This window comes from Citrus sinensis, chromosome 9 (genome assembly GCF_022201045.2).
Source record: "Citrus sinensis cultivar Valencia sweet orange chromosome 9, DVS_A1.0, whole genome shotgun sequence".
Classification (NCBI taxonomy): Eukaryota; Viridiplantae; Streptophyta; class Magnoliopsida; order Sapindales; family Rutaceae; genus Citrus; species Citrus sinensis.
In genome coordinates, this window is record NC_068564.1 from 7735609 (window position 1) to 7762620 (window position 27012).

Below are 27012 nucleotides of genomic sequence, written 5' to 3' on the forward strand. Positions count from 1 at the left end.
TCAGTGGTTAAGTCAGGGGGTCCATCAAAATCTCATTGTGATTGCGACACATTTGTGAAAAGAGATAAGAAATGTATGGTAAACCTACCAAATAGAGAGATGTTAGAGGGGATCAAAGAGAAATTTCAATTGATCTTAATTTTAATATGATTGGAATTGACAAGAAATAACTGAATTAAAATGTCAAAATGTGGATGATAAGCACGACGTGTTCGTTGAGGTGCCGTTTAGTCAATTTTGGTTATTTGGTCGTATATAAATGGTGATTTGATATGTAACTAAGTCATTTTTATTTTTCAAGTTAAAGATAATGTTTCAAAATTTATTCTTTTGCTGAACGCATTCACATATAACATCGACAAGATGGGGAAATGTCAATTCTTAGTTTAAAAAAAAACTATAGCTCACCCACATCACCCTTTAGAGCAAGTCCATTTGTGGTCTCAAAGCAGAGTGTGAAGTCACGTATTCATCAACTGATAGAAGAGAAGAAAAAATACTCAATGACGGTGACAAATGACTAATGTTTCTTTTGTTATCATAGCTGAGGATCATTGTAGTATATAATATATGTAAGTGTGGGGAAAGGGACCATCACAAGCCACTGCAAATTAAGTGGAAACAAAACTCTTTCCCTCTTTGTGTGATTAAAATAGAATGTGTACCATAAATAAATAGGCAGAAAATAAACCAACACAATCCAAAGAAAAAAAAAACAATCACAAAAGACACAGATTTTTACGTGGAAAAACCAAAGTGGGAAAAATTACAAGACTATAGTCCGATAAAATCTTTCACTATATTAATGAGATTACAACACAAATTCGTCTCTAAATAATATTAGAGGCTAATAACATCAATAATCTCAATATTCTTGACTTACTGTAACAGCCTAATAACTGTCTCTCTAATAAATAGATATCTCAAATAACAGCTAGCGAGGGGATAAATAAAAATGAAGATCAGTAGGATTGTAAGGGCGATGCCAGGAACTTACCCTCAAAATTTGGGATAAAATAGAGCTAAAATTGTCTTTCGATTGTCCAATCAAAGATTGAAATCACTATTCACAAATTAAAACCTCCATAGTCTTTTCTCTCTCTCCCCTCTTCTTCTGTACGCACACATTATCTAGAGCGAGGACTTTCACTTGCTTTTATATATTTTCTTTTGGTTAATTTCATATAAGTCTAAAACTTTCGAATAATTACACATCAAGCAAATCTATTTGGGCTTTAGACATTTTGGTCCACTAAAATGGGATGGTCACACATAGTCTTACCAAAGCCATAATTCTCCATAAAAGAATCAAACTTCTTGTACCATTGTCTTTGCCTCCGACACTGAACATTTTAGGTTGCTCCATTTATATTTCCTCCTCTAAGTTATCGTGCAAGAAAGTTGTCATTACATCAAGTTGTTCAGTCTCCAAGTTCAAACTAGCTACTAATCCTATAACAACTTGGATAGAAGACATTTTCACCACAGGAGAAAATATTTTTTTAAAATCAACACATTTCTTTTTATAGATATCTTTTACAACTAATCTAGCCTTGTACCACTGTTGTGAGTTATTTTCAGTCTTCAACCTATAAACCCACTTGTTCTTCAGTACCCTCTTTCCCTTAGGAAGCTTTACTAAGTCATAAGTGTAGTTCTCATTCAACAATTTCATCTCTTTTTGCATAGCTTTAAACCACTCATTTTTATGCTAATGAGACATAGCTTCTTCAAAACATTCTGGGTCCTCTCCATATGTAAACATTACATACTCTTGTGGAGGATATCTAGTGAAGATCGCCGTTCTCTAGTGGATCTTCTTAATTCTGGCTCAACTGGTAGTACAGGTGGTTATGGGGGTACTTGCTTAATTGGTTTTGCTGGACCATTATTATTATCCTCTCTAGCTCCCTCATGATTATAATAAACTACAAGTTGAGAAACTAGATTTGGAATAATAGAAATCTCTAGAGATGATTGAGATTCATCACTCTTTTTTGTATCACCAACTATTTAATCTTTAAGAAATACAACATCTCCACTTCTAATCAATTTTCTTGGCATTGGATCCTATAATTTGTACCCAAATTCTTCATGCCCATAACCTAAGAAAATGCATTATTTGGCTTTATCATCAAGCTTCAATCTCTCATTTTTAGGGATGTGAATGTATACTCTACAATCAAACACTCTCAAGTGTTTATAAGGGACTCTCACAAGCAGCTGCAAATTAAGCAGAAACAAAAATCTTTCATTCTTTCTGTGATTAAAATAGGATGTGTACCACAAATAAATAGGTAGAAAATAAATCAACACAATCTAAAACAAAAAAAAAACATAAAATATGCATATTTTTATGTGAAAAACTCAAAGTAGGAAAAACCACATGATTGTAGTCCGATAAAATCTTCCACTATATTAATAGAGTTATAGAACAAATATTTATGTAGATAATACTAATGGCTAATAAAATCAAGAAACTCAATATTCTTAACTTACTGTAAAAATAAATGGGTATCTCAAATATTAGCAAACAAGAGGATAAAATAAAAATCAAGATCAGTAGATTATAGAGGGCAATGCCAGAAATTTACTTTTAAAATTTGGGAGAAAACGGAGTTAAAATTGTCTTCCAATTGTCCAATCAAAGATTGAAATCACTATTTTCAAATTAAAAACCTCCACTGTCCTTTCTCTCTCTTGTCGCTTCTTCTACACGAACACATTATCTAGGGTAGTGGCTTTCACTTGATTTTATGTACTTTCATTTGGTTAATTTCTTCTAAGTTCAAAACTTTCTAATAATTAACATCAAGTAAACCTATTTGGATTTTGGGCATTTTGGTCCACTAAAATGAGATGGACCCTATAATAAGTCGGTGTTTGTTTTATAATTTACCATTAGGCTGAAGATAATGTTTCACAAATCAATACTCTGCTGGACTCACATGTAAATAGTATTGATAGGAGTTTTGAAGTAAATTTTCCTAAAGCCTTAGCAATGTCACGTTTAGAGGAAGTGCACTTTACTGCATCGTCTGGACTTTATAGAGCTAGACCATTTGTGGTGACAACACTGTTATTAGACAATGAATTGCATATTTTACATATGCATTGGACAATAATCTGGACAAAGAGTGAAAATTTTCAACATTTTTATCTTATATCTTTTATTAATAACTTTGTTTTTTAGTAATGTGCAAGATCAATAATATTATTCAGAAAATGAGTTAAAAAAGTGGTCCATTTAGTATATTTAGGGAGAGGCTTGTTGAATTAGGAATGAATTTTGTGTGTCAAGTTGGAATGTTATTTTTAAACCCGACGAGGTGGATTCACAACGAGGTGCATTGCATCTGTTATCCTTCTATTACATATATGCCATCTCAAGTATCTTTTATAAAATTTATGTTGTAGATTATTGCAACCATGACTGAAATATTAACATACTAAGAGAAATGCAATTTGCCAAATTCAAAAGTGAACTGATACTTGCCTTCGCAATTTTTGGTGAGTATTTTACATAGTAATTTTAATGTGACAATTTTGAACTATTTGTCAATAATACTATGTTCATATATGACCTAGACAATATGCAAGATCAAAGGTAGTAACTTGAGTCATTTCATGCAAGGCACTAATTTTTAGAAAAAGTTTATATTGGAGATTTCTCGTTGTTCTAAGGTCTGTATATTGTATGAATAAGAAACTTATACAATAGAAAAGGTGTAGTATAATTTGAGCAAATTATAATTTTTAATGGTAATTTGATTGAGATTGTTGTAGATTTACATTTCGATACATATGGGAATTGTCACTAGTATTGGTTGTTATTAATATTTCAGTTCTCTCCTCAATGACATGTAGGTTTATAGAAATAGTAATTATCAACTCATGTAATTTGAAACTATCTATGGTTTCATTAAGTTTTGATGTGGTAATTATCTTTTAATTTATGTACAAAATAGAGAATGACAGCCTTCACTTAACCCTTGATATTGACATGTATAAGAATTGTTATCACTAAACACATTATTCATACTTAATTTATTTTAACCTATTCTTTTCCTTCTATTTGCCAAATTTGTGCCATTAAACCAGGTATATATGATATATACCAAACGATACCTATTATTTAGTCATTTATACGCCAACATATGAAGAATGTATTATAAATATCTCTTGTTCTAATTAAGAGTTGGACTTATCATGCATTTGTTAATGAACCAAATATATAATATCTTTTGTCCATAATCATAACCAAGAAAATACTTTTTCCCTTCATAATTAGTACTACAACTTTATTGCCGAAGTAGATTTTAGAAAAAGTAAAAAATAAAAAATCAAAGTAAACAGCTGGCTATATCAAACCAACCTGATCATATCAAATTATAAAGTGTGTAATGAATAAAGAGAGGTACCTGATGAAATTTCACTCAACTGGAAAAATATACCAAACCAGGTAACTAACTTGCTGAGACTCGATCAATAAGTGAACTCTACTCTCTGAACATTCCTGCACATTCAATATATATTCTATAGATACTTCGTCATTGCATCTCAAAAGTATGTCGTTCATCTATATGAGGTCTGTTACTTTTTTAATATTGTTAGCTCACTTTTGCATGTAACAAATATTTATGGCTTTCCTAATACTTGGAGCATTTGGTCACTATAAAAGGGTATGATAATTTAGAAATTTAATATTTTTCTTTCTCCATATCTTCAACGAAGTAGTTTAAGATGTTATTGCCTAGTGTTGAAGAGTGGTTTGCTTACAAATTAGCACATGTTTGACTGCATTTGGTAGTAAACCCTAGTGTTTAATATGGATTTTTTACGACCGGTTTACTTGAAGAACTAAGTGCATACAAAATTTGCTTTTTTTTATAAGTTACATAAAAAAATCATATTATAACAATCATTAACCAATAACAATCATTTTAATGTACTTGTATATATCCATGCAGTGCCCTGGAGAATATATATGTGATTACCTAATTCAAGAACCAGGGTGAAGGAGATTCAACATGCCCGTGTGTCAGAATACTTTAAAATGAGGGCTATTGAGCTAATTAACCAGCTGCTGATGCTGAAGCAAAAAAAGGTTTCGTAAAACAACTTTGAGTTATTTTTTAGACATGCATTAATTGATTTTTCAGTTGCACTTGGTTAATAATGTATTAATGTATGAGATGAAGGTTCATGGTTACGTACAGGAGCTTTGGTATTACATTAGAGGTCGGTTTTTGGATTTTTACAACAAGAGTTTACTTGCAGACAACCTTGATGAGTTCAATGCGTACCCTTTAGGGATTGTATTATGTATTGAAACTTACAACTCCATTATAAAGGCAATGTCTAAGAAGGTGCAAAATTTAATCTACGGAAAGATCTCAAATAAAGTGTATATAGAAGACAATTACAGCATGGTGGATTTGCATTTGCTCTTATGGTAAGATCAAGTGATGATATTATTTTAAAATGACCATACTTTGTGAAATGTACAACACACCATTGCATCTGGTTGCTTATAGTATATGTTAAGCTGTAGGTGTGTATGTTTGAGAGCATCCTAATGGTTGGCAACCTCTATGTAGTTCCTTAGAATGATCAAGACATTTCATGTATACTGAGATAGAGAACGTGTGGTCTTATTTCGCATAGACAAGTGAACAACAACTTATTCCATTCTTGTTGTTCAATGACAAATCTTTGATGCTATTAATGCCTGAAAACAGAGAGGTCGAAACTAAACATTGGTAAAACTTGTTGGTGTATCAATTCGACAAAATATTCTATCAGTTCATTGATATTCATAAAGTCTAGCAGAAAAGTATCAAACATAAACTTCAATCATGAAACAACCACAACCTAAAAAGTAAGAATATTTATGGTATCTTTTTTACAACAATTTACCTGCTAAGTTTATATAAGTTGTAATGATTATGATTATGTAACATAAGTTTAAATCTTTGTACTCAGTGGGAAAAAATTATGTTACTAAAATAAATTTGTTTGTAAAAAAGTTGATTATGTATACATCTTTTTTATAAGAGGAAAACAATGATGTCCTCATGCCCACTGTTTGCATTGATAATAACAACGAAAATATTTTTGAAGCAGTTGTTAGAAGTATAAAAAGTGAGTTGGAAGATTTGAAGAATTAAATCAAGGTTGAGATGAGGAGGGAAATGAAGTTGCGGCATACGATTACTATAAAGGAGATAAGCAAGCCAAGGAAAATGAAGCTAAAACCTATTAAGAGAGATGATGATGGGACAAATTAATTGGAGGTCAGTGAGAAATTTTATGCTATATCCCAAACAGTTTGATATTTATAATTTTTTATACAATGTTTTCAATTTAATTTTATGCTATAACTTCATAAATATTCTGACTCAGTAATAAAATACATGTGTGTAGATTGTTGGGCACTTCAAGATTGATATTTGCCCAGTTGACATTAATGAAGAAGTTTTCCAAACGCCTCCATGCAATTTGCCTATGGTGGGAATATCATACTTTCGCAAGGTTCAAAAGTGTTACATTAAAGGGAGTTTGGATGCTTTTGCAAATACACATGTTGAATTAGTAAGAGAGAAAACAATAAGAGAGAAAACCATAAAGACGAATGAAGTTGACTCAATTGAGTCATTATTGAACCATGCGGACTTGAATGATGAAGTTAATAACAATAATCCACTTAATACAAAAATTAGAGAAGGAATGTATGAGTGGATTAAAAGTACCCCTGCCAACATCATAAAAGTTAAAAAATTTTGGAATATCAAAATTAGGATGCTTCCTGACTGGTTACAGATGATAATAGGCAATAAATAGATTGAAGGGGAGGTAATTATTTTTTTTTAAAAAAATCTTGTAAATAGGGCACACAATTTGGTTTATAGTATTATCTTCTATTAGTAAACTAACTATGTAATTAGATTGTTATCATATGCAGCATATGTCCATCTACATCAATAGCATTCACTGCCGTATAATGATGTATCCTAAAAATGTGGGAAATAGATGCGGTGTATTGACCTAGAAATTTGAGTATGGTTAATAACAATGTAGCAAAGTTTTGTTAAATGTTATACAGATTTGCATAAAATAGTATAATAATTTACATTATAATATTCATGTTTCTTCAAGTTCTTATGGAAGAAATTTGGTTATATCATCGTAGACTGTCACTGATGTCATATGAAGGTTGCTTTGATGAAGGCATCATAAAAGGATTTGTAGAAGGCAAAATAGTATAGACAAACATCGATGAGGCATGAGTATTATATTTCAATTATTTTAGGAACATTATAATCAATCTGTCTTGGTTAATCAACTCAAATTTCCTCTATACGGACATATATGCTAGTAAACATACATGAGGTACATTGCGTTGCTGGGAGGATAAATATTGTCAACAAAACTATCACCATTTATGATGTAGCTTTAATGTCATTTATCGATGGTGACATTTTGGCTTTCGTACACCCACTGTATGTGCTAATGTCTTGATTCTTAATGAACTTCCTTGGCTTCTATGTTAATAGGAGAGATGTGAACATAAGCCTTAATCCTTATAGATTTATGCAGATCCAATTTAATGTCCTACAACAACGTTATGCGTTAGGAGATTACAGACCTTATGTTCTAAAAATAATTGATTAGTTAATATTTGACATTCCCTTTAATTTCATATGTGAATATGGAGGCGTAATACGTAGGAGGATTGAGGCAGATATGTAAATGGCATATGCTTAATGGAACTATAAAAAAGAATGGCTCTATGGTTGGATTTCAGTATAATTTAGATTTTCTGCTTTATAATCATGTTTCCATATTTTAACTTATATCTAAGTTGCAAGTTTATTGGATTATGTATGCACTTAACCAAAATCTTATGTGTGGTGTTTTGTGCTCTCTATGGATTGTGGAATCAATGTTTAATGCTCATGAAGTTACTTAGTTCTAGAAATTGTTGTGTTCTCACCACAAATATCAGTCTCTTAGTTGAACCAGCAACTAGTGAACCATGAAAATTAGTTGTTCTTGGAGTGACATATATTCATGGTGAGCCATTAAGATGACCTAGAATTACAATCACACAATTTAAAAAAATGAATTTTATATGAATTGCAAAACATTTGGCATTTATACAACAAAAAACAATGTCCAAATGGAGGAAAAACACCAAAATAAAATCATGATAAAGTAATTTTAAGTTCCATTAGCCCAAATACAATATTTTCATTTTCTGTTACAATAACAAAATCTCTATAGATGCATGAGAAACAACTTTAGCACGTATTTTAGGGGGAGGAAGAAAAAGGAAATAGAATCAAATATCAATTGGACAATATTATTTATCCGAAGGAACCAACAAACTAAACAACATAACACCTCAAAATTCACACGCATCAATCACAGCACAAATGCATTGCAAAGCAAAAATCCTTTCAGAAATCAATCGAGAAAATCTCAAATTAAGCAGGTCAAGCTTCAGGCATCAAACTAATAACTGTTGCCAAATAATTTCAGCTAAAGAAAATGACCGTTTAGATCTCAATTATGAAGATGGATCCAACAACGTGAACGGATTGTATAGCATAAGATTCATTTATGGTTCAATTTGGAGAATTTCAAAGCTGCTACCTAAAAAATAACACAAAACATAGTTATTCACAACTAATTAAGCCAAACCAACATATAATAACATTAAAAAATTAAGACAAAATAAATATTTGCTACAACCATAAAAAATGCTCAGACACTCTTATTTTTAAAATTAAATTCATAACATACAACAATAAAAAAGATGCCACAATTTTCTTGGCATATGACGAAGAGATTTGGTAGTATAAAATGGCAATGAGATTTGAACGGTAGAAGCTATAATGAGATGGCAACACGACATGAATACCATAATGGCTCAATAAATGGGGTTTGAACAGCAGTAGAGTGAATACAAATGGTGAATGAGTTTCTACAATGTGGATCAATTGATTGGGGAGGGGTTAAGAGTAGTTTCTCGGTGGCATGGTAGAAACTATTATGCGTACAGTATTGGTGATAATGTGAGCACCTTCAAAAACTTTTTGGTGTTATGTGGTGAAACACTTAAACTAAAAATTTTAGTGTTTAGTAGTCAATACAACAATAGCCTAATTACAGTACTTGTGACATGGGTATATTATTAGGAATATTAATGAGCAACAATTGTGATAATAAGAGATCAATTACAGAACTTGTGACAAAATGTAAGCAACTTGGAACACTAACACACAAAGACATATTGTTGTGAATTCAATCAGAATAGTATGTTACTTTAACATCATTATTGCACACATGTAACAGTTTAATTGGCTACATGTCATGTCAAAATTAATCATGAATACACCAAATGCATGATAGGAAGACCTATTAATTAAAGCCCTATGCAACTATGTTTTTGAATTTATCACATGTGCCTTTTTGCCAGTTTTGACAGTTTTCTAAATTTATCACATACAAAAAGATTCCCTTGACATTTAGGAAGAGATTTTTCTATGATGTTGTATGGTTTTCTATGATGTGTTATGTGAACTCTTAGATTTAATATTGCGTTTATAAACGAGAATCGAAATAGGTTAGAATTAAAATCGGAATAGACTGGAATGAGAATGAGAATAAGTTAGATTGAAGTAAATTACTAAAAAATACTTAATGAACTATTATTATAATTATTATTTTGTAATTTAATTATTATGATTATTTATTCAAAAAATATTATTATCAATAATTATTGTTAATAATAATTAATATATTAATCAATTGTAAAATTTTTTGTCATTAATAATAATAATAATTAATATATTAATTAATCATAATAATTTTTTTAACTTAAGACAAAATTAATATTTTTGATATGGTTGGGAGTAAAATAGTCAATCTAGAGACTGGGAGATTGATTCCCACCCTCCCTTGGTAATCAATCTCTCATTTCACATTCTAAATTCGAGTGGTTCCCATAATTTCAATTCCAATTTCAATCCTCATTTGGCAAAGTAAATTTTGTTAATACCTGATTTTTCAATCCAAAAAATAAACGCACTTAAATAAATTCTATGCCTTCAGCAAAGAAGGCCCAGTAGCAGGCAAGGGTAGTCCATTACGTTGGGCCATAGCTCTCAAAGAATCGGCCCAAGCCCAATAAAGCTTATGCATTCATCTCCTTCACTATTCACAACATTCAAAGATTAAACCCTTTCTTCATCTTTAATCTTCAATACCTTAAACCCTAAACCCAGATTTGCCAATTCACAATGGACCAATCCAATGAGCTCACCACGGAAACAGAAACCGAAAATGCAAAACTCCAATTCAAAGCCGACACAGACATCTGCCAACAAATCATGGACCGTTACGCCACCTCCGCCGCTCCCCAGCACCGCCACCTCGTCGCAACCGCCGCCGCCATGCGCTCCATCCTTACTTCCGAGTCCTTGCCTCTGATTGCCTCCGCCTATTTCGCCGCTGCGATTTCTTCCTTGGAATCCGCAACCCTCGACTCTACTGAGGTTTCTGCTCTCTTGACGTTTTTGTCGATCGCGGTGGCCCTGGTTCCGGAGCAGGGAATTGCTGAATCAAAGGCAAGCGAGGCGGTGGAATTGTTGGTGGGGGTTTTAGAGAGAGATGGGTCGCTGGGAGTGGCGACCGTTAAGTGCGTGGTCAAGTGTTTGGGAGTTTTGTTGGTTAGTTTTTGTGATTTGGAGGATTGGGGCTCGGTTAAATTGGGGTTCGAGACCTTGCTTAAGTTCTCTATTGATAAGCGTCCCAAGGTAAGAATTTCTTTTAAAAAGCTATTGATAAATTGTGATGACTTTCAATCTGTAGTAATGTTATCAGGGTAAATTTTTTTTTTTTGGAACTCAGCAAATTGTGGTGAACTTGACGTGAAATTTGTAATGATTAGTTATGTGAGTTGTAATGTAATAGTTTAAACTTTTAACACGGAATGCAGAACTCATAACATGGTTAAAAGTCACTGTTAGGATAGTATTTCTGGCCTGGAGTGATAGCATTACCCTTGATTTGAAGATATACTTTGTATCAAATTATTAAACCATACATGATCATTTTGATGATGCTGAGCGTGGTGTTACTGTATTGGTCTATTCAATGTCACCAATGCTTATCAAGAATGTTCTCAATTTTGGGATTGGTATGTGGTTAAGCAAGATTATTTTCTCCTAAGGTGTATAATTATGTTTACTTTGGTAGGGGCTACATGTTGGCCTATTGGGTTTGTTAAACTTTTGCTTTAGCTGCCTTTAGCTTTGATTGACTTGAGGTATAAAACTTTGGTGCATGCTGATATTGTGACCAGTATGTGTTTAAATTGATTGCAAATCATATTGTAGTGGTTAAATCTGGACTCAAATTTGACTTTAGAGTTATTTACATAATATTTAATCAAGGGGGATTTGGCGATTTCATATATGATGGTAAATCAATTTGAGTTAATGATTTATGGTTCTTCATGTTTTTTTTTTCCTCTCTCGCTGTAGGTCAGAAGATGTGCTCAAGATTGTTTAGAAAAAGTTCTCAAGTCTTTTCAGTCTTCAACTGTGATCAAGGCCGCAAGCAAACTGATAAATTCCTTGTTTGAAAAGTACATTCCTCTGGCAATCACATTATGTACCTCAGGAACTGTAGATGGATCAAAGGATGAAATGTTGTTGAAACCTGATCATCTGGAGGTTCTCTACATGTTAAATGTAGTTAATCTTATTGTTCCTCGGCTCTCTGTCAAAGTCCGTTTGAAGATTTTATCAGAGCTTTGCAAACTTATGACTTCTGAGTTCTCACCACTTACAAGGCACATTTTTAAAGGCATTGAAGCTTTTGTTGAAACATCAAGGGTTGAAGTTGTTATTCCAGAGATGGAGAACATTATAGTTTCTCTTGCTTCATATGTATCTTTAAAAAAGAGGAACCCTGTGGACACTGTCATGACTGCAACAATATTGTTAAAAAGCTGTATGGAGAAGCTTCTGAATGGGGAAACAAGATCATTGTGGACTAAGAATGTTCCTCTAGTTTTTGGTGCTCTAGCAGGTATTTTTCATTATCTCTGGATTTAGATATGAGAAAGGCTCTATGTTAAACACTGTCAATTTTTTTTGCATTGTAAATTTGCCATGCTTGGAATAGTAGTTCTCTTGCATTTGGTTGCTGAAAGTGATTCTTACCTGCTTTTATATTGTTTTTTCAGTTTATATACTTGGCACTATTATGCATGCTTTCAAATTTTATTTATTTATTTATTTCAACTAAATAATTTGTTGATGTATTGTTTTTTGTTGTTCAGTCTGCATGAAACTTGTTATTGGCTTTACTTTGTAGTATTTCTTTTATTATCATTTACTATGTTTCATCATACTATGATGTTCTTTGAAGTTAATATATTATTTGGTTTTGGACTGGTTGGTCCATCTGAGAAGTATGTTAATAATGAGACCACTTGATCCAACAATGGGCTGAGTGCTAACTTGACGTGCATATACTCTTGAGTCGAGGTTCAACATTGTCTATACATGCACGTTATCATGGCACCATTTAATCATTCGAGAAATGAATGATACTTCTCTGGTGCTGCTGTTATTTCCTTAGGAATGTTTAAAAGTAAATGACGCTAAGCAAATTATCTGATCTAGGTCTTTTGACTTCTGAGGCTAGCATCACATTACAGGCTTCAGCTTTTGTGAAGGAGTTGATCAGCCAACTTGCAGATGTAAAAACTTATGAAATTCTATCATTTGAAGATGGAGATCCAGAGAATGATGAAGCTAGAGCAATTAAATCTATATGTGCTATCTTTGAGGATGCCATTGGTTTTGAGAGTATTCCAAACGAGCATATTTTGGCCGTCATATCACTTTTGTTTCTCAAACTTGGTAAGTGGACTTTGTTGATTTGCTGCATGTACTTCGTTCGATAGCTTTTCTAGATTATTTTGTTTACTTCATTCATGCTGTTTACTAATGACCATATGCTTTAGTACAGAACACACTGCCATACTATTCTTGTGAGTTATCACATTCTATTTGTTTGATTGAGTCCATGAACCAAATTTTTTATTTTTTGGGTGGGCAATTGGGATGTTGAGAATCAGTCATCTGAATTTTTTTTTTTTTTTGATTTAATGCTTATTTCTGGTCTTTTAGTTTATCCTATTGGTGCATTAGGGGTCTTAATGTCTTCAATCTGGTGAAAAGAATTTTTTTCCTTTTGTCACAGTTCATGCTTCCTTGCTACAGTAAATTAATTCTCTTACCAGGTCATGACTGCAAGTGTCATTTCATTAACGAATTCAAAATGATTATATGTATTTTATTTTACAAAGAATATTATTTTCTTCTGGGTTAACCATTTTGATGATGTTGGGGCTTATCTTATCTAAAGTCAGGTGGGTTGTCTTGTGATAGTGCCCTTTGTTTTTTGGAATTTTGGTGATTGAGAGTTGATCTTACTTTCAATTATTTATTTATGTTCTTACCATTTTTTTTGCACTTGTAACCACTGTTTATTTACTAATAGATCTAGAACTACTTCTCATCATCATGCTTTCTGGGCTGCAGGAGAGATATCATATATATTTATGAAAAGAATTGTGCTTAAACTTGCGGACTTGCTGACTCTTGCTAGTGTGGACATGGCTACCGCAAACCATGTGAGTGTTAATCGGAGTTTCTTTAAACCTTGTAGCTTCTTAAAATAATACTTACAGTGTTGGACAGAAAACGATTATAATCTATGATTAACGGAGCTAAAAATGTTGTATCTAGACAATTTATCTGATTAGAGTTTTCTGCAGATGTGACAAGTGGTCCAGTTACTATTTCTATAGCTTGTGCCAGATACAATTACTCTTTCAATCATGTCTACTGAAATTGATTGATCTCTTTCTATTACTGCAGCTTCAGCATTGTATTGGATCTGCAGTAATTGCTATGGGACCAGAGAGGATACTCACCCTTTTACCTATCTCCCTTAATGCTGATGATTTCACTTGTTCAAACGTTTGGTTGGTTCCTATATTAAAAAATCATGTTATTGGAGCATCACTAGGGTATTATATGGAGCATATTGTACCTCTTGCAAAAACTTTTCAGCGGGCAAGTCGTAAAGGTATTTCCTGCTGAATCATTGAAAGAATCGTTTCTATGAGTTTTAGATATTAAATTCAGAAATTTAAAAGCTCATTATGTTATGCATATTTGATTTCAATCAAGATGGTTGATTTTGTGCGAAGGCATTGCCCCGCTGTTGCCAAAAATGGCTGATGGAGGTTGGATTTATTGCTTGCTTTCTATGATTTTTATCAAGGATATTGTGTTGGCAAGAATAAATATGATGTGGCATTGTTGTCGCTTTTTTTCAAACATTTATTACTTTGGAAGCACAATTTTATTGTAATATCTAAAAAAAGTTAAGTTGAAACATCTAATCATGCTTTTTGTTGTACCCTAGATTTTTCTGTTGTATGTGGATTCCTTGTGCTGGATCTCTCCCATTTTCATTCTGATTTAGTTTCACAGATGAGGGCTATGTAAGTAGTAATATATTGATGGGAATGCATATCCCTATGACTGCCCCATCAGATGAAAACTTTGACCTTCTCTCTTCAGCTGATTAGAAGTTTCAGAACTGTGCTAATATATGTTGAAGTTTCACCTTTTATTGTGGGGATCAGTTCTTGGATTCTAGAACAAATCAATTCCTATTCAGTTTGAATGGGAGTCCATAGTTTTTCATTTATTTTTCTAGTTTTCTTCAATAGTTACTGATAATATCTTTGTCCTGTTTGAATATCTTGGTCTGTCTGGGTTTGACACACTGTCTGGGTTTGATACTGAGTTTTAGAAATGTGACATAGGATTAAATGGTCAAATTTGAAGTTTTTGTTTTTGGGTTTTATTTTAGTTTATTGCTTTGTGTGCACATGTCTGTCTACGTTGGTCCTGTTGGATTCAGAAGCAGAACTGCTCTCTACATATGTTACCATTTCTTGTATTAAATTTGCATATTTGTCTTTTACTTTTGTCAACTATAATTTATGTTGTGAGTGCCAATCAGTTTAAGTAGTAAAATCACTTGGGACGGTACAAGAGGTATGGGATTTGAACCCCGCTTACATGGCTTGGAGGCAGTTTAATTTCCACTCATTCTGTGCTCTTTATTTTTTTTTAAATAAATAAATAAAATTTATTTTGGCATGTATAATTTACCAATCTATTCAATTCATTTGATTTCATTTTCAATTTTCAGTTAAGAAATCGATAACTGGTCAAGATCTACAGGCTCATGCTCAGGAACTGTGGGGTTTACTACCTGCCTTTTGTCGCTATCCTACTGATACTTGCCAAAATTTTGGGCCTTTGGCTAAACTCTTAATTACTCTTATTAAGAAGGACCCATCCATGTATGAAACTATTGCTGTTGCCTTACAGGTAATTTTTTTTTTTTTTTCAGTCTTCATATTGATTACAACATATATGTGAATATTTGTTTTTGGTCTGGGAGGTGCCATTGGTTTTTCATTTATGGTTTATCTCCATCATTGTTTTACAATCATTTATTTATGTATTTAGCTTATTATTGTGGTCTTATTCATGTCTCCTGTAATATATTTCATCGTTTTCTTTTTCCTTTGTAGGTTCTTGTTAATCAAAACAGAAATGCTCTTACCTCAAGAGACAATCTTGATGAGTCAATTATTAACGAAGCCAAGGATACTGTGCTTGGGATCAGAAGTGTATCTTCATATACGAAAAAAGCAGCGACTAAAAACATTAGGGTGCTGGCGCTATGTTCGAATGATATGCTTAAGGCTCTGGCAGACTTATTTATTGATTCACAACATGAGAAGTGCTCATATTTAAAGGTTTTCCATGACATTTTTACTTTCTTCTACTTTCCCTTCTTAGTTCTACTCAGGTGCAGGGTTAGTTTATCTGACATGACATTTTTACTTAATACAAATCTCAAGGGTCTGAACTAGGTCCAAAATTTCACCTATTTATGCTCTCATTTTTGCAGGATGCAATTGGTTGCTTGGCTTCTATAACTGATTCTTCCATAACCCAAACCATTTTTTCTTCATTGCTAAAGAGGTTTCATATTATAAATGGTGAAGGTGAATTTGAGATGCTGGGAAGTCATATTGATAATCTAACTGATGAAGAACATGGCAATCCAAGTGCTTCAGAAATACGCATACAGAGGTACAGTGTAAAATTATGTTTCGCTTTATATTTGAATCATAAAAAATGTGATGAAAAGTAACCAACTTGCTCTATTCTCTGGTCCCTTGTCTTCCCTTTATAATTCTCGGTAAGTGGACTGTGGATGCATCGGTGAGGGTGTCTGCTTCGGGCAATAAATTGACTAACTGTTTTCTTTGTTTTTTTTTTTTTAATTTTTTTCAAAATCTCATTTCTCTTAATGAATCAGGACAACCAATTTTCACGACTCTGATCCAAAAAAAAATTTCACAACTTTGATAAACTTCCAAAGTATGAGTATGAACTAGGAGCTGCTTGTGGACTATGGTCTATGGACTTGGGATTAGATAAAACTGTCTCAAAGTATGCTAATAATAATTTTCTCTTCCCCTGGTAGTGTATAGATTGATGACGTTCTTTTATGCGTATTCTGATTTTCTAACAGGTCTGTGATAATGGAGATAGCATCTTCTCTTGTTGGAGGAGCCAAGGGTGATCTGATGGATTTAATCTATAACTTCATTAGGCACACTTTGGAGGTAGGTATATTAGTGAAGAAAAATCTAATCGGTACACGAAATATTTGTATTTGTGATAAAAGTTATGTTTTAGTCTAAAATTATCTATGGCCCATGGATATCTAGGCAAGTGATGAGTTTGGCCATCATGGAGCATACCACACACTGAGCAAAATCTTAAAGGTCTGTATTAACATCTTGTACTTTTGAACTGTTATAAAATTGTTAATATATGGGAGTTGATTCCTTCTTTTGATGTAATCAAATGGCACAGGAACATGCTTGGTTTTGTTCTTCCAGATATGAGGAACTGATTGACTTATTACTTGGTGTGAAATCTCCTTTGGATGTTGCTTCCCTTAGAAGTCGTTTTGCATGTCTCCACATTCTTCTGGTTCACACATTGAAGGTCAGATAACTATTTTACCTTATCTTGTTTGTGTTTTGAGAATCTATTACTTGTATTTAATAAATACACTGCTTTTGCAAATACTTTACTATGGTTAAAGATGAATTGCTCTTATATTTACAAGATCTTATTGATTGACTTTTTGATGTAGATGTGAAATTTACAACCCTCTTTCCGAGGTTAGAGGGCAAGAGACTGCCTATTTAACTCTTTCAAGTTCTTTATGCAGATGAGCTTGGAGGAAGAGAATACAAAGGCTTTTCTTATCCTCAATGAGATCATAGTCACATTAAAAGATGTAAGAATGGCTTTAAGAAGTTAGATATGTTAATGTTCATGTTTTGTTGTGATGCTGTCTGGGATGTTCTGATAGGGTAACCTACAAGTCCCTTGTTAGTACCAGGGAAAGGTAGTATCTCTGAGCTGTCAAAGCTTTTAGTAATATGATGTTGTGCGTTTAAGCAAAATTTAATGTAAACAGTCAAACTATAATTTATGTTTCTCGAAGAGCTTCTGCTCAAATTCTCTCTTTATGATTACTGAAAAAAGTTATTAGTTATAAAACGTTTTAGTAGTTACAGCTCTGTTTGAATTTCTATTGTTTGAAATTAAGCTCTGTTATTTAAGATTTTAAACATTCTGTTAATTTTCATTACCTCTGGTTCATTGTATGGAATATGAATTATCCATTTGTTAACATTTTTATTGTTGGTGTTTGGTATTAAAACATTGTTTATATGCTTCATTGTTATGGAGCATGATTTATCCATTTTTTAACCTTTTAACTGTTTGTGCTTGGTATTAAAACATCGTTAATGATCTAGATGATAGAAGCGAGTGATGAGCTGATATTACGTGCTTTTTTATTTTATTTATTTGTCAATTTGTAGGCAAAGGAAGGACCTAGGAAAGCAGCCTATGATGTTCTGCTCTTGATAAGCTCCAGCTTGAGAGACTCATCATGTGTCAATCCTGATGCACCGTTTTACAAACTGGTTAATATGGTTAGTGTCCTCTTAAATAATTTATTTGATTTTGCGGGGCTGCAGTTGTCGTGAGTTTCTCCAATTTTTCCCTTCCTTTCTTCAAACTTCCATTATATTTGTATTACTGATTTTCATAACTGCTACTGCTATAGCTTAGGACTAATGATGTTTTTCACATATGGCCAGATCTTGGGTTATCTATCTGGCTTATCTCCTCACATAAAGAGTGGAGCAGTATCTGCATTATCTATGCTGGTTTATCAGGATCCTAACATTTGTATCTCAAAGCCAGATCTTGTTCACTCTCTTCTATCTTTGCTAAAAGGCAAAGCTGCAGAAGTTATAAAAGTGAGTTTTTCCTTAGTCCTAGTTCTTTAAAAACTGTGTACCTTTCAGCAGCATTGAGTTGATTGTTACATAATGACAGGCTGTTTTAGGTTTTGTGAAAGTAATGGTCTCTTCCTTGCTAGCAAAAGACATGCAGAATCTTCTTGTTGATGTCATTAGTGAAGTTCTCCCATGGTCAACGGTCTCTAGAAATCATTTTAGATCAAAGGTACTCCCAATTTTGCATTATACTTTTATGCATATAAACTTTACTCAAATTGTTGAAATATCTCACATGCATATTCATTTCTGTGCAACGATAGGTCACAGTCATTCTGGAGATTATGATACGGAAGTGTGGTTTTGCTGCAGTTCAATCAGTTACTCCAGACAAATATAGGAGATTTTTGAAGACTGTTCTGGAGGTAATTAATTTCTTAATGCTTGAAAAAACTTATTTACTGTCTATCACCTTTTTTTTATCTGATTGAGACATAGATTGGGCATCGAAATAATGTTCAGATAATTCAAGTGAAGAATTCAAGTGAAGGAACCACTGTTTTATATAAGCAATTTTCACTTTACCACTTCTGTCTGTTTGCTTTTCAGTGGACAAAATACTTTTTTGAAACAAGTCATTTCATCTTCTGCATCAAATTGCACCTGTAATGTCCAATAGCCTTTGCATCCAGTATGCGTGATTGGGATCTTGTCCTATGCACTCTTTCTTTCGTCTTTATTTTCTTTGACTCTTTGTTCATCACATTTCATACCTGTGATTCAACATTTATACTTAATCTACACCTCCAGCAGATTGTAATGTGCTTTCACAGCTTATATTGTTGGTTCGATTTGTAGCCTTTCAAGTTCTTTCAAGTGTGTGCAATAAAGAATTATATTACAATGCATGATGATGTGAATTGCTGGATATCATGCATTCTTATTGCAGAACCGTCAGAATAAATCAGGTCCTAAGGAAGTTGGCACTGGTACAGAGACAGTGACCTCAGATTCACCTGCAAAATGGTCTGATCTCTTATGCTTGAATTTCCTTCTGGAATCCACTTTTTTTTTTTTTTAATGTTTACTAATGAACTATAAAACTGTGTATTTGTAGGCCTCATAGGAAGAAACGCAAGGAAATGGATGCATTATCTGAGGTAAATGGTTCAACAGAACATAAAAAGAGAAAGAGAGAGAAGAAAAACAATTATCGCTCAAGCAAACCTCATAAAGCCACAGGCACTGGTGGTTTGAAATTGGGAAATAGTGCTGGGGATTATAACCATGAAAAGATAATGATATGTCAATTAAAAAGAAGTGGGAAAACCAACAGGAGTTTCAATGAAGGGCCCAAACCAAGGAGAAAGAGAAAGATGGACCAGAAAACAAAGGGCAGAAACGATGGAACAGCAGTTTATACACCCGCTTCTGCTTCCAAATTTAACAAACACAAGAAATTTGGGAGAAAATGACAGAAAATCAACTAATTGATGGCAATAGGCTTATTTGCGTGATGTCAACACAGCAGTTGCTTCTGGTAAGCATGAAAAGCATTTGCTGAAATCTCTGCAAACACTGCTATTAGAATGGGGGTGTGTTGTGTAGATAGGATGAAAATTTACTTCTACACCAATTCTTGTTTATATATACGAAGACAAAAGGCAGCAATGATGCTTGCTCCTCTCCTTAACACAATTACACAAAAGATGGTCGGGATCCTCTGGAGTTCTTGAAGGATGGCTTGCTGCAGTTTCACATCTTTGATGCACTTGGAGAAGGCTAATGTTGTTGGAGATAGCTGGAGTTAGAAGAGTTTTACTGGTTTTACCGATACACCGACAGATTAGATTGTAGTACCATATTCAACATACCGTGTACCATATTCCTTTAAGAAAGAAGTGAATCGATTACTATTTTTACTTGAAATGGCACTTATTTATTTATTTATTTTTGAAGGTAGAGTTGGCCTGGTCAAATTGATATTTTAATTCTTATTACTTCTGGAATTTAAATTTTGGTGGTAGTGTAATAAAATTATTTGAAAATTACTCGGTGAGTACTTTGCGATAAAATGACTCTTTTTCGTAAGCGTGCCAAAAATAGGTATATGAAATGAGAATTCTCTCATTTTGTTTATTGAACGGAATATGACTACCGCAGCGGAAATTGAAAGCAGTGGAAAATGAAAACAAAAGGCTAACGAAAAGAATAATGACTATTAAATAATTAGAAAATTATTAAAAATTAATAAATTATTTTACGGTGTCTTTGGGGTGACACAGTTGGACCTTAATGAAATGATTAGGCTTTGATAAAGTTGTATTCCAGTTTGAAGAGATGAGTTCGCTTGAGTTGAGGCCAAGTTGTGGTAAGGAGCTGCTTCCTTAGGACTCAGGTCTTGAGTTTGAGCTTCATTAAGGTACGTGCAATTAAAAATAAAAAATAAATAGAGTTTGTCCCGGTTGTCTGCCACACCAACTATTGTTAATATTATAATATATAATCTATAGTAATGATATTATCACTCAAAAAATTATTTTTGGAAAAAAATTTAAGAATGATTAATTGATATGAAAAAAAAAAGCATTGAAGTACCATAATTACACGTGTGAGACTAATTGGGTAACAAATTAAAAAAGCCTTCTAATAATAGTACAATGATAGTCCATATATGGAAGTAATGAAGCCTTCCAATATTGTCAAAATAATAATCCGTAAGTGGAAGTAATGAAGGAACAAAATAAGGGTATTTAATTATGTGTTTTGAGAAAACGGAGAAAATAGAAAAAAAAAAAAAAAGAAGGAAACTCATGACCATAGTTTGTTAAAATGTCACTTTAATTTTTCTAAATTGAAATTGATTTTATTCCTGTCTTCAACTGGCTAGTTATAACCTTATATTTCGCATTAATGGTTTAAAGCTTATTTTATCTGAGTTTATTAATTGTTATTTTTTCACTGTTTAAAAAATTAATTCAATTGCTCAATAATTACAATAGATTTAACACCACAATACTTGAAGGTTTTTCACATTATTTATCATCACATATTTTTCTTCCCTATACATATAAGTCCCCACTTTCAACTAAATACTTTAGATTTTTTAACTTCAGGAGTATTTTTTTTTTCTCTCACTTTCAGCGCAATATCTTATGTCTTTATACAAGTCTATATATTGGCTTTCAAGATCCTTTATCAGCAAATTAAAGTTGAACGAGGGGTTATAATAGCAAAGGACCCTGTAAAATTATGAAGTAGAGTTGAGCAACAAGAAACTGTTAAAATAGGAAAGAACAAGTAATATAAAAAGCTGAGGTTTTCTAACCTTAGTCAGCTTGAAACCTTGGCACTGTCATACATAAAATTAAAAATAAGAAGACTGAATGCTTAAATCTGAGTAAAATGACATAATGCTATTTTTTTTTTTAATTATGAAAATCATTCAAGAACTTGAAGGAGACAAATTTGTATTGACAAGGACTTAAGTAATGTATTTTTAAAAATTTTGGTGTGAATTTCTTTCTACAAACGAGGACTCAAGAAAAATATACCCTTAAAATCAGTTTATATTTAGTCTAAATCAAAATCAAAATTTTCTTTGATTTTTTTTTTAAGGGTAATGGGTAAATCTAAATTAATTTTTTTTAACCCTACCTTCCAAGATTTAAACTTGGGCAGCCAATCAAATAAAACTATTAGAAAATTATTTGGCCATGCCCATTGGGCACATTATTTTTTGCTTTTTTTTTCGAAGATAGAGAGGTGGGCAATACCTCAATCAATTTTTTAACCTTCTACATGCCCAAAATTTGAACTCTGATGACCAACTAAATAAAACTATTTGAAAACCACTCGACCAAACCCTTAGAAGGCAATTGGTAACTTGTATAGTAGGTAGAATTAGTCAGATACGCTTAGATTTTTTATAATTAATGTTGTTGTTTTCTAGTTCTCAATAATTTGGTAAAATAATCTGTAAGATGCTTGAATTAGTAATTTGGAGAGCTTGAGTTGGTAAAGTTTGAAAGAACATAACTAAGTTTACATTTACATGTGCATAAATACATGCACGCGCTCACGAGCGTAGGTGTATTTTACGCGCTATTCCCTATAAATATCTTGATATTTTCCTTAAGCCTTTTTCAAGCTTTAACATTACTAATTGAAAAATAAAAGGAAAAAATACTTTTTTGTTGTATTGGAAAGAGGGTAATTGGCGTCGAGCCTCAGCAAGAGGGTGATTGTTGTCAATAGGCGGCTGGTTCAATCCCAGGAAACGGTTTGCAACAGCTTCAATGGAGGGGTGACCAAAGGAGTAAGGCTCGCCAGATGGTGAGACCACCATAATGGCAAATCTAGGCGCCTGTGAGAGTGACAAGCTTACTCGCTTTCTTGTAGATCCCAGATCTACGTTCAGAGAATGTTATCATCCTGTCATCCTCATTCTCAATCTTCTTTATCTCAACCTTTAACTTCTTCAAAAGATTGAGAAGAGGAGGGTTGAAAATGAGGTGACAGGAGATGAGTACATTCTCCAAACGTAGATCCGGGATCTATAAAAAGGCAAGCGAGCTTGTTATTCTCACTGGCGCTGAGATTGGCATTGTAGTGATCTCACTAGCAAGCCTTTCTTAGTTGGTCACTTCTCCATTAAAGTTGTTGCAAATGGTTTCGGAATTTTTGAATTCGGAATATGACTGAATGCATAAGTTTAAATGATATGTTCGTTTTTCATTGTTTAATATCTGATTATAAATGTTACATTGTTTGTTTTTCTAAAACTAATTAAAATATCTGAAAAATTAATGTTTGAGCTTATATGTAATATGTCCTTTAAGTTTTTAAATACTATCGTATTTATTTATTTTTAAGAAACCTCGACGGTCTAAGACAAAGAAAATGATAACAATCAGAAGGTTGTATTTCGCTTTGCCTCTCAAACAGTGCATGGTGCCACAACAAAACGTAGCCAAAGTTCTGCAGGCAAATTATTAAAATGCTTGAAAGAATCTAACTATAAGAAAGAAAAATATCAATGAAACAAATAATTAGAGAATCCATTAGCATCTTCTGTAAAGAATCCGACAAAGTGAAGTCATGGAGGGAATGCCAAGATTGAGAATGAGGATGACAGGATGATAACATTCTCTGAACGTAGAACCTTGTACTTCTTCAACCTTCGGCCTTCATTTTAGAGAGCTTGCAAGCTCTCACCTCCATAAAAATTTAAGTAGCTGACTTGAGCATCGGAGTGTGGTCACCGGCCACTGTCGACTCCACCTCTAACCTCCCTGGGCTATTTTGCAGGTGTGCTGACACTATCTCAAACCAACTCACTCCGTTTTAGACTTCTCGCCATTATCCACCCTGGGCACCCTTCTTCTTCACCTCCCTTAAAAGCCTAAAACAGCCCCCTATGCCACGATTTAGTGAGGTACCCTGAACTCCTAAAAATAAATTCATTGTTTTGGTGAGATTTTTATCCCTGGCAACCAAAATCCACTTAAAACACATATCATGTTGTATTAGTGATTTTGGAGAGCCTAAGGAAGCTCCGACCACTGGATTTTTATTTTATTTTATTTATTTTTAATAACCTCGACAATGCAAGATGTTTATGAAATAAAAGTCCAGAAGCTACTCCATGTTGTACCACCAATTTGGAAAGCTAAGGAAACTCCAACATCTGTTTTTTTTTTGGGGGGAAAATAAATGTTTCATCCTTGATAGATATGTCTTATTTACCTCTTACATCTCCACTATTACATCTGTGTCAAAAGATAACAGATAAAGTCAATAGTTTTTGTCCGTTTACAATTCTATCCCTCATTATAGGATTTCATGACATTTCAAGTAAAGGGGTTCTAGTACTTCTATATTTCAAACCCATTACAGATCAATACCCATTTCATTTTTCAAAATCTTCGTAGTTTTAAACAGGTAAAGCTTTCAACTTTATTTCTTATTTATACGAACATATACAATTTATAAAGATAAATCAACAATAATTGTTTTCTATATAATGAAGGTAGGTTTACCTAGAACAACTAACCTCGAAGGATTTTGGAGCCATCTCCACTGATTATCACCGATCTGATTCGATCAAAATGCTGTGCCACACATCAAACAAACGTCTCGAACAACAGAATGTATGGATGGTTAACGGTCGTGAGTGATTTTTGGGTTTGATGTTGTCTACAAGAGAAAGGGTTTCATAAGTGACACAGTATTTCACGGGTAAGAGAAGAGTTTTGTTTGTACAGAAATATAACCCAAGAGAAAGTGGAAAAGATTGGTCTGTTTAGCTCCAAAAAAAAAAAAAAAACCATTCATTTTTCAATTTTTTTCTAATCCTAACAACTTATTTCAGATTTTAATTTTGAATTTTTAAAAATATCACACTTTGAATGATTGTTTTATGCTTACTTTCACAATTACTTCCGTTAATTTCTAATGGTAGGGATGAAGCAAATAATTAAAATTCTAGTGGGAATGTAAGTAGTAAATCAACTTGATAGACTTAGGGGAGTTGCCAGATGGTTTGCACAAGATGAACCGATCGGACCCAACCCATATAGAAGTAATTACCACTTGAGTAATTACTAGCAGTAGCGTATAAATAAAGAAAAGATGAAAGGAAGTTGAATCATGGTGGTTATCACTAACCTCTCTACCTCCTTTTTGTTTTCCTCTCTCTCTACGCACATAAAATAAGAATTGCACAGAATTTAGTTTTATGTGTAGATATAAAAGCACGAAGAACAAAATATTGTTGAGATTTGAAAAGTGCAGAGAACTCACTTTAGACTTTTGGGAACTCTATAATTCGAGCCCCATTGCATATAAATTTCTTATGCTGTGATTTGAGAAGACTTCCAATTTTGTGATTGCTTTCCGACCAAATTGAATGGTGATTCAACCTTGGTTCTTCCACTTCCACTTTCGCGTGCTACAGGTATGGATTCGGGTAATTGTTTCTGAATTCATGGAGAATGTTATAGATTCTGACAAAAACATCTATGAGGGATGAAACGGTCACTCTTTTTTCTTTCTTTTTTTTTTTTTTTGGAATAACCTCGACAATACTAGACATTTATTAAATAAAAGCCAAGAACCTAGTCAAGAAGACATAGTGAGTTAACCCTGAAGATGACTATGAAGTAAATACAACGGCCAAAAAAAAAAAAAAAACAATTCACCAACGTAAAGATTACCGATGCAACTAATGAAACGTAGTATCTATTGGATCATAAACTTGATTCAAGATGAATAAATTCAAGCTCAACTCATGGAAGGTTTCATGAGTAGGTATGGTTGGTGAGATTTGAATTATTTGTGTTAGGTGTGGTAGGTGAAGATGAATGGTTATTAATTTTTTTTAATTTCTTATTTAAATGGTTGTGATTAGTTTGTTTCATGTATAAATACCCCTTCTCCCATTTGGTTTATGCATCAAGTGAAGTAACAAAAATCTCTAAGTTGTAGAGAGTGAAAAATAAGGGTTGTATTTGGTAAGGAGTATTGTTGAAGAAATAAAATAGTGTGTTTTTTGTGTGTTTTATTTGTTAATTCTCCAACAAAGTAGTATCAGAGCTAGTGTTCGAAGCTATATATATCAATATAGCATATTAAATTGAAGCTCTCGACGAGAGGTACGCGACACCGTAAAGATCATCCAGATTGGAGACCGGACGCGCCCACACTCGCCGTCAGAATTTCTCTGTCTTGAAACTAAGTCGACTCACCGAGTTGAACCAAGCTGAACCGAACCGAATCAAGACGAACGGAGCTGAACCGAATCAAGTCGAACCGAGCCAATGCGAGCTGAACCAAGCCGGACAGAACAAAGTCAACCAAACTGACATTGACCGTTGACCGACGTTGACTGTTGACCGAAAGTTGACTCGAGTCCATCCCAAGGTTTTTCGACGTGCTGGATCCATCTGTACATTCAGAATCTCTAAATTCTCACTCAATTTGTGAGTTATGGCAAATAGTGATATGATGTCATTTCAAGTTCCACAATTAAAGGGAAGTTTAACAACTGGAGTATTAAAATGAAGGCTCTATTGGGTGTACATGGAATATGGGATGTCGTGGAAAAATGCTTTATTGTGCCAGAAAATGAAGCCACTTTAACTGCGTCGTAGAAGGATAATTTAAAAGACTTTAAGAAGAAAGAGAATAAAGCAAAGTATCTCATCTTTCAATTATTAGATGAAGATGCTTTTGAAAAGATTGCTGGTACAACCTCCTCAAAAGAAGTATGGGAGAAACTAGAGATTTCTTACAAAGGAGCGGAGCAAGTTAAGAAAGTAAAGTTCGTCTCCAAACATTACGAAGAGAATTTGAGTCCTTACACATGAAGGCGTCAGAGTCAATTTTTGACTACTTTACTCGGGTTGTGACCGTTTCCAATGAATTAAAAAGAAATGGCGAGGAGTTAAAAGAGGTAAGGATCATTGAAAAGAGACTTCGATCAGTAGACTCGAAGTTTG

At 33.2% G+C, this 27012-nt stretch overlaps 1 protein-coding gene across 4 annotated transcripts; it reads left to right on the forward strand.

The window, feature by feature from the left end:
* Positions 1-10232: 10232 nt before the first annotated feature.
* Positions 10233-20457, forward strand: LOC102608567 (uncharacterized). Of its 4 annotated transcripts, XR_008051785.1 has the most exons (20): positions 10233-10823; positions 11553-12102; positions 12702-12941; positions 13626-13717; positions 13965-14175; positions 15316-15497; positions 15704-15931; positions 16087-16271; positions 16717-16810; positions 16916-16972; positions 17064-17198; positions 17428-17496; positions 18089-18202; positions 18371-18532; positions 18612-18740; positions 18835-18936; positions 19121-19175; positions 19282-19356; positions 19461-19537; positions 19629-19676. XR_008051785.1 is itself a non-coding variant. In XM_006489899.4 (18 exons), the coding sequence occupies exons 1-18, from the start codon at positions 10308-10310 to the stop codon at positions 19984-19986; spliced, it is 3501 nt and encodes a 1166-aa protein (XP_006489962.2). In that variant the 5' UTR covers positions 10235-10307; the 3' UTR covers positions 19987-20457. The 4 variants fall into 4 exon arrangements, 3 of the variants coding, with proteins under 3 accessions (XP_052289701.1, XP_052289702.1, XP_006489962.2); XM_006489899.4 differs by lacking the exons at positions 19121-19175; positions 19282-19356 and having other exon boundaries at positions 10235-10823; positions 19629-20457; XM_052433741.1 differs by lacking the exons at positions 19461-19537; positions 19629-19676 and having other exon boundaries at positions 19121-19356.
* Positions 20458-27012: the final 6555 nt, after the last annotated feature.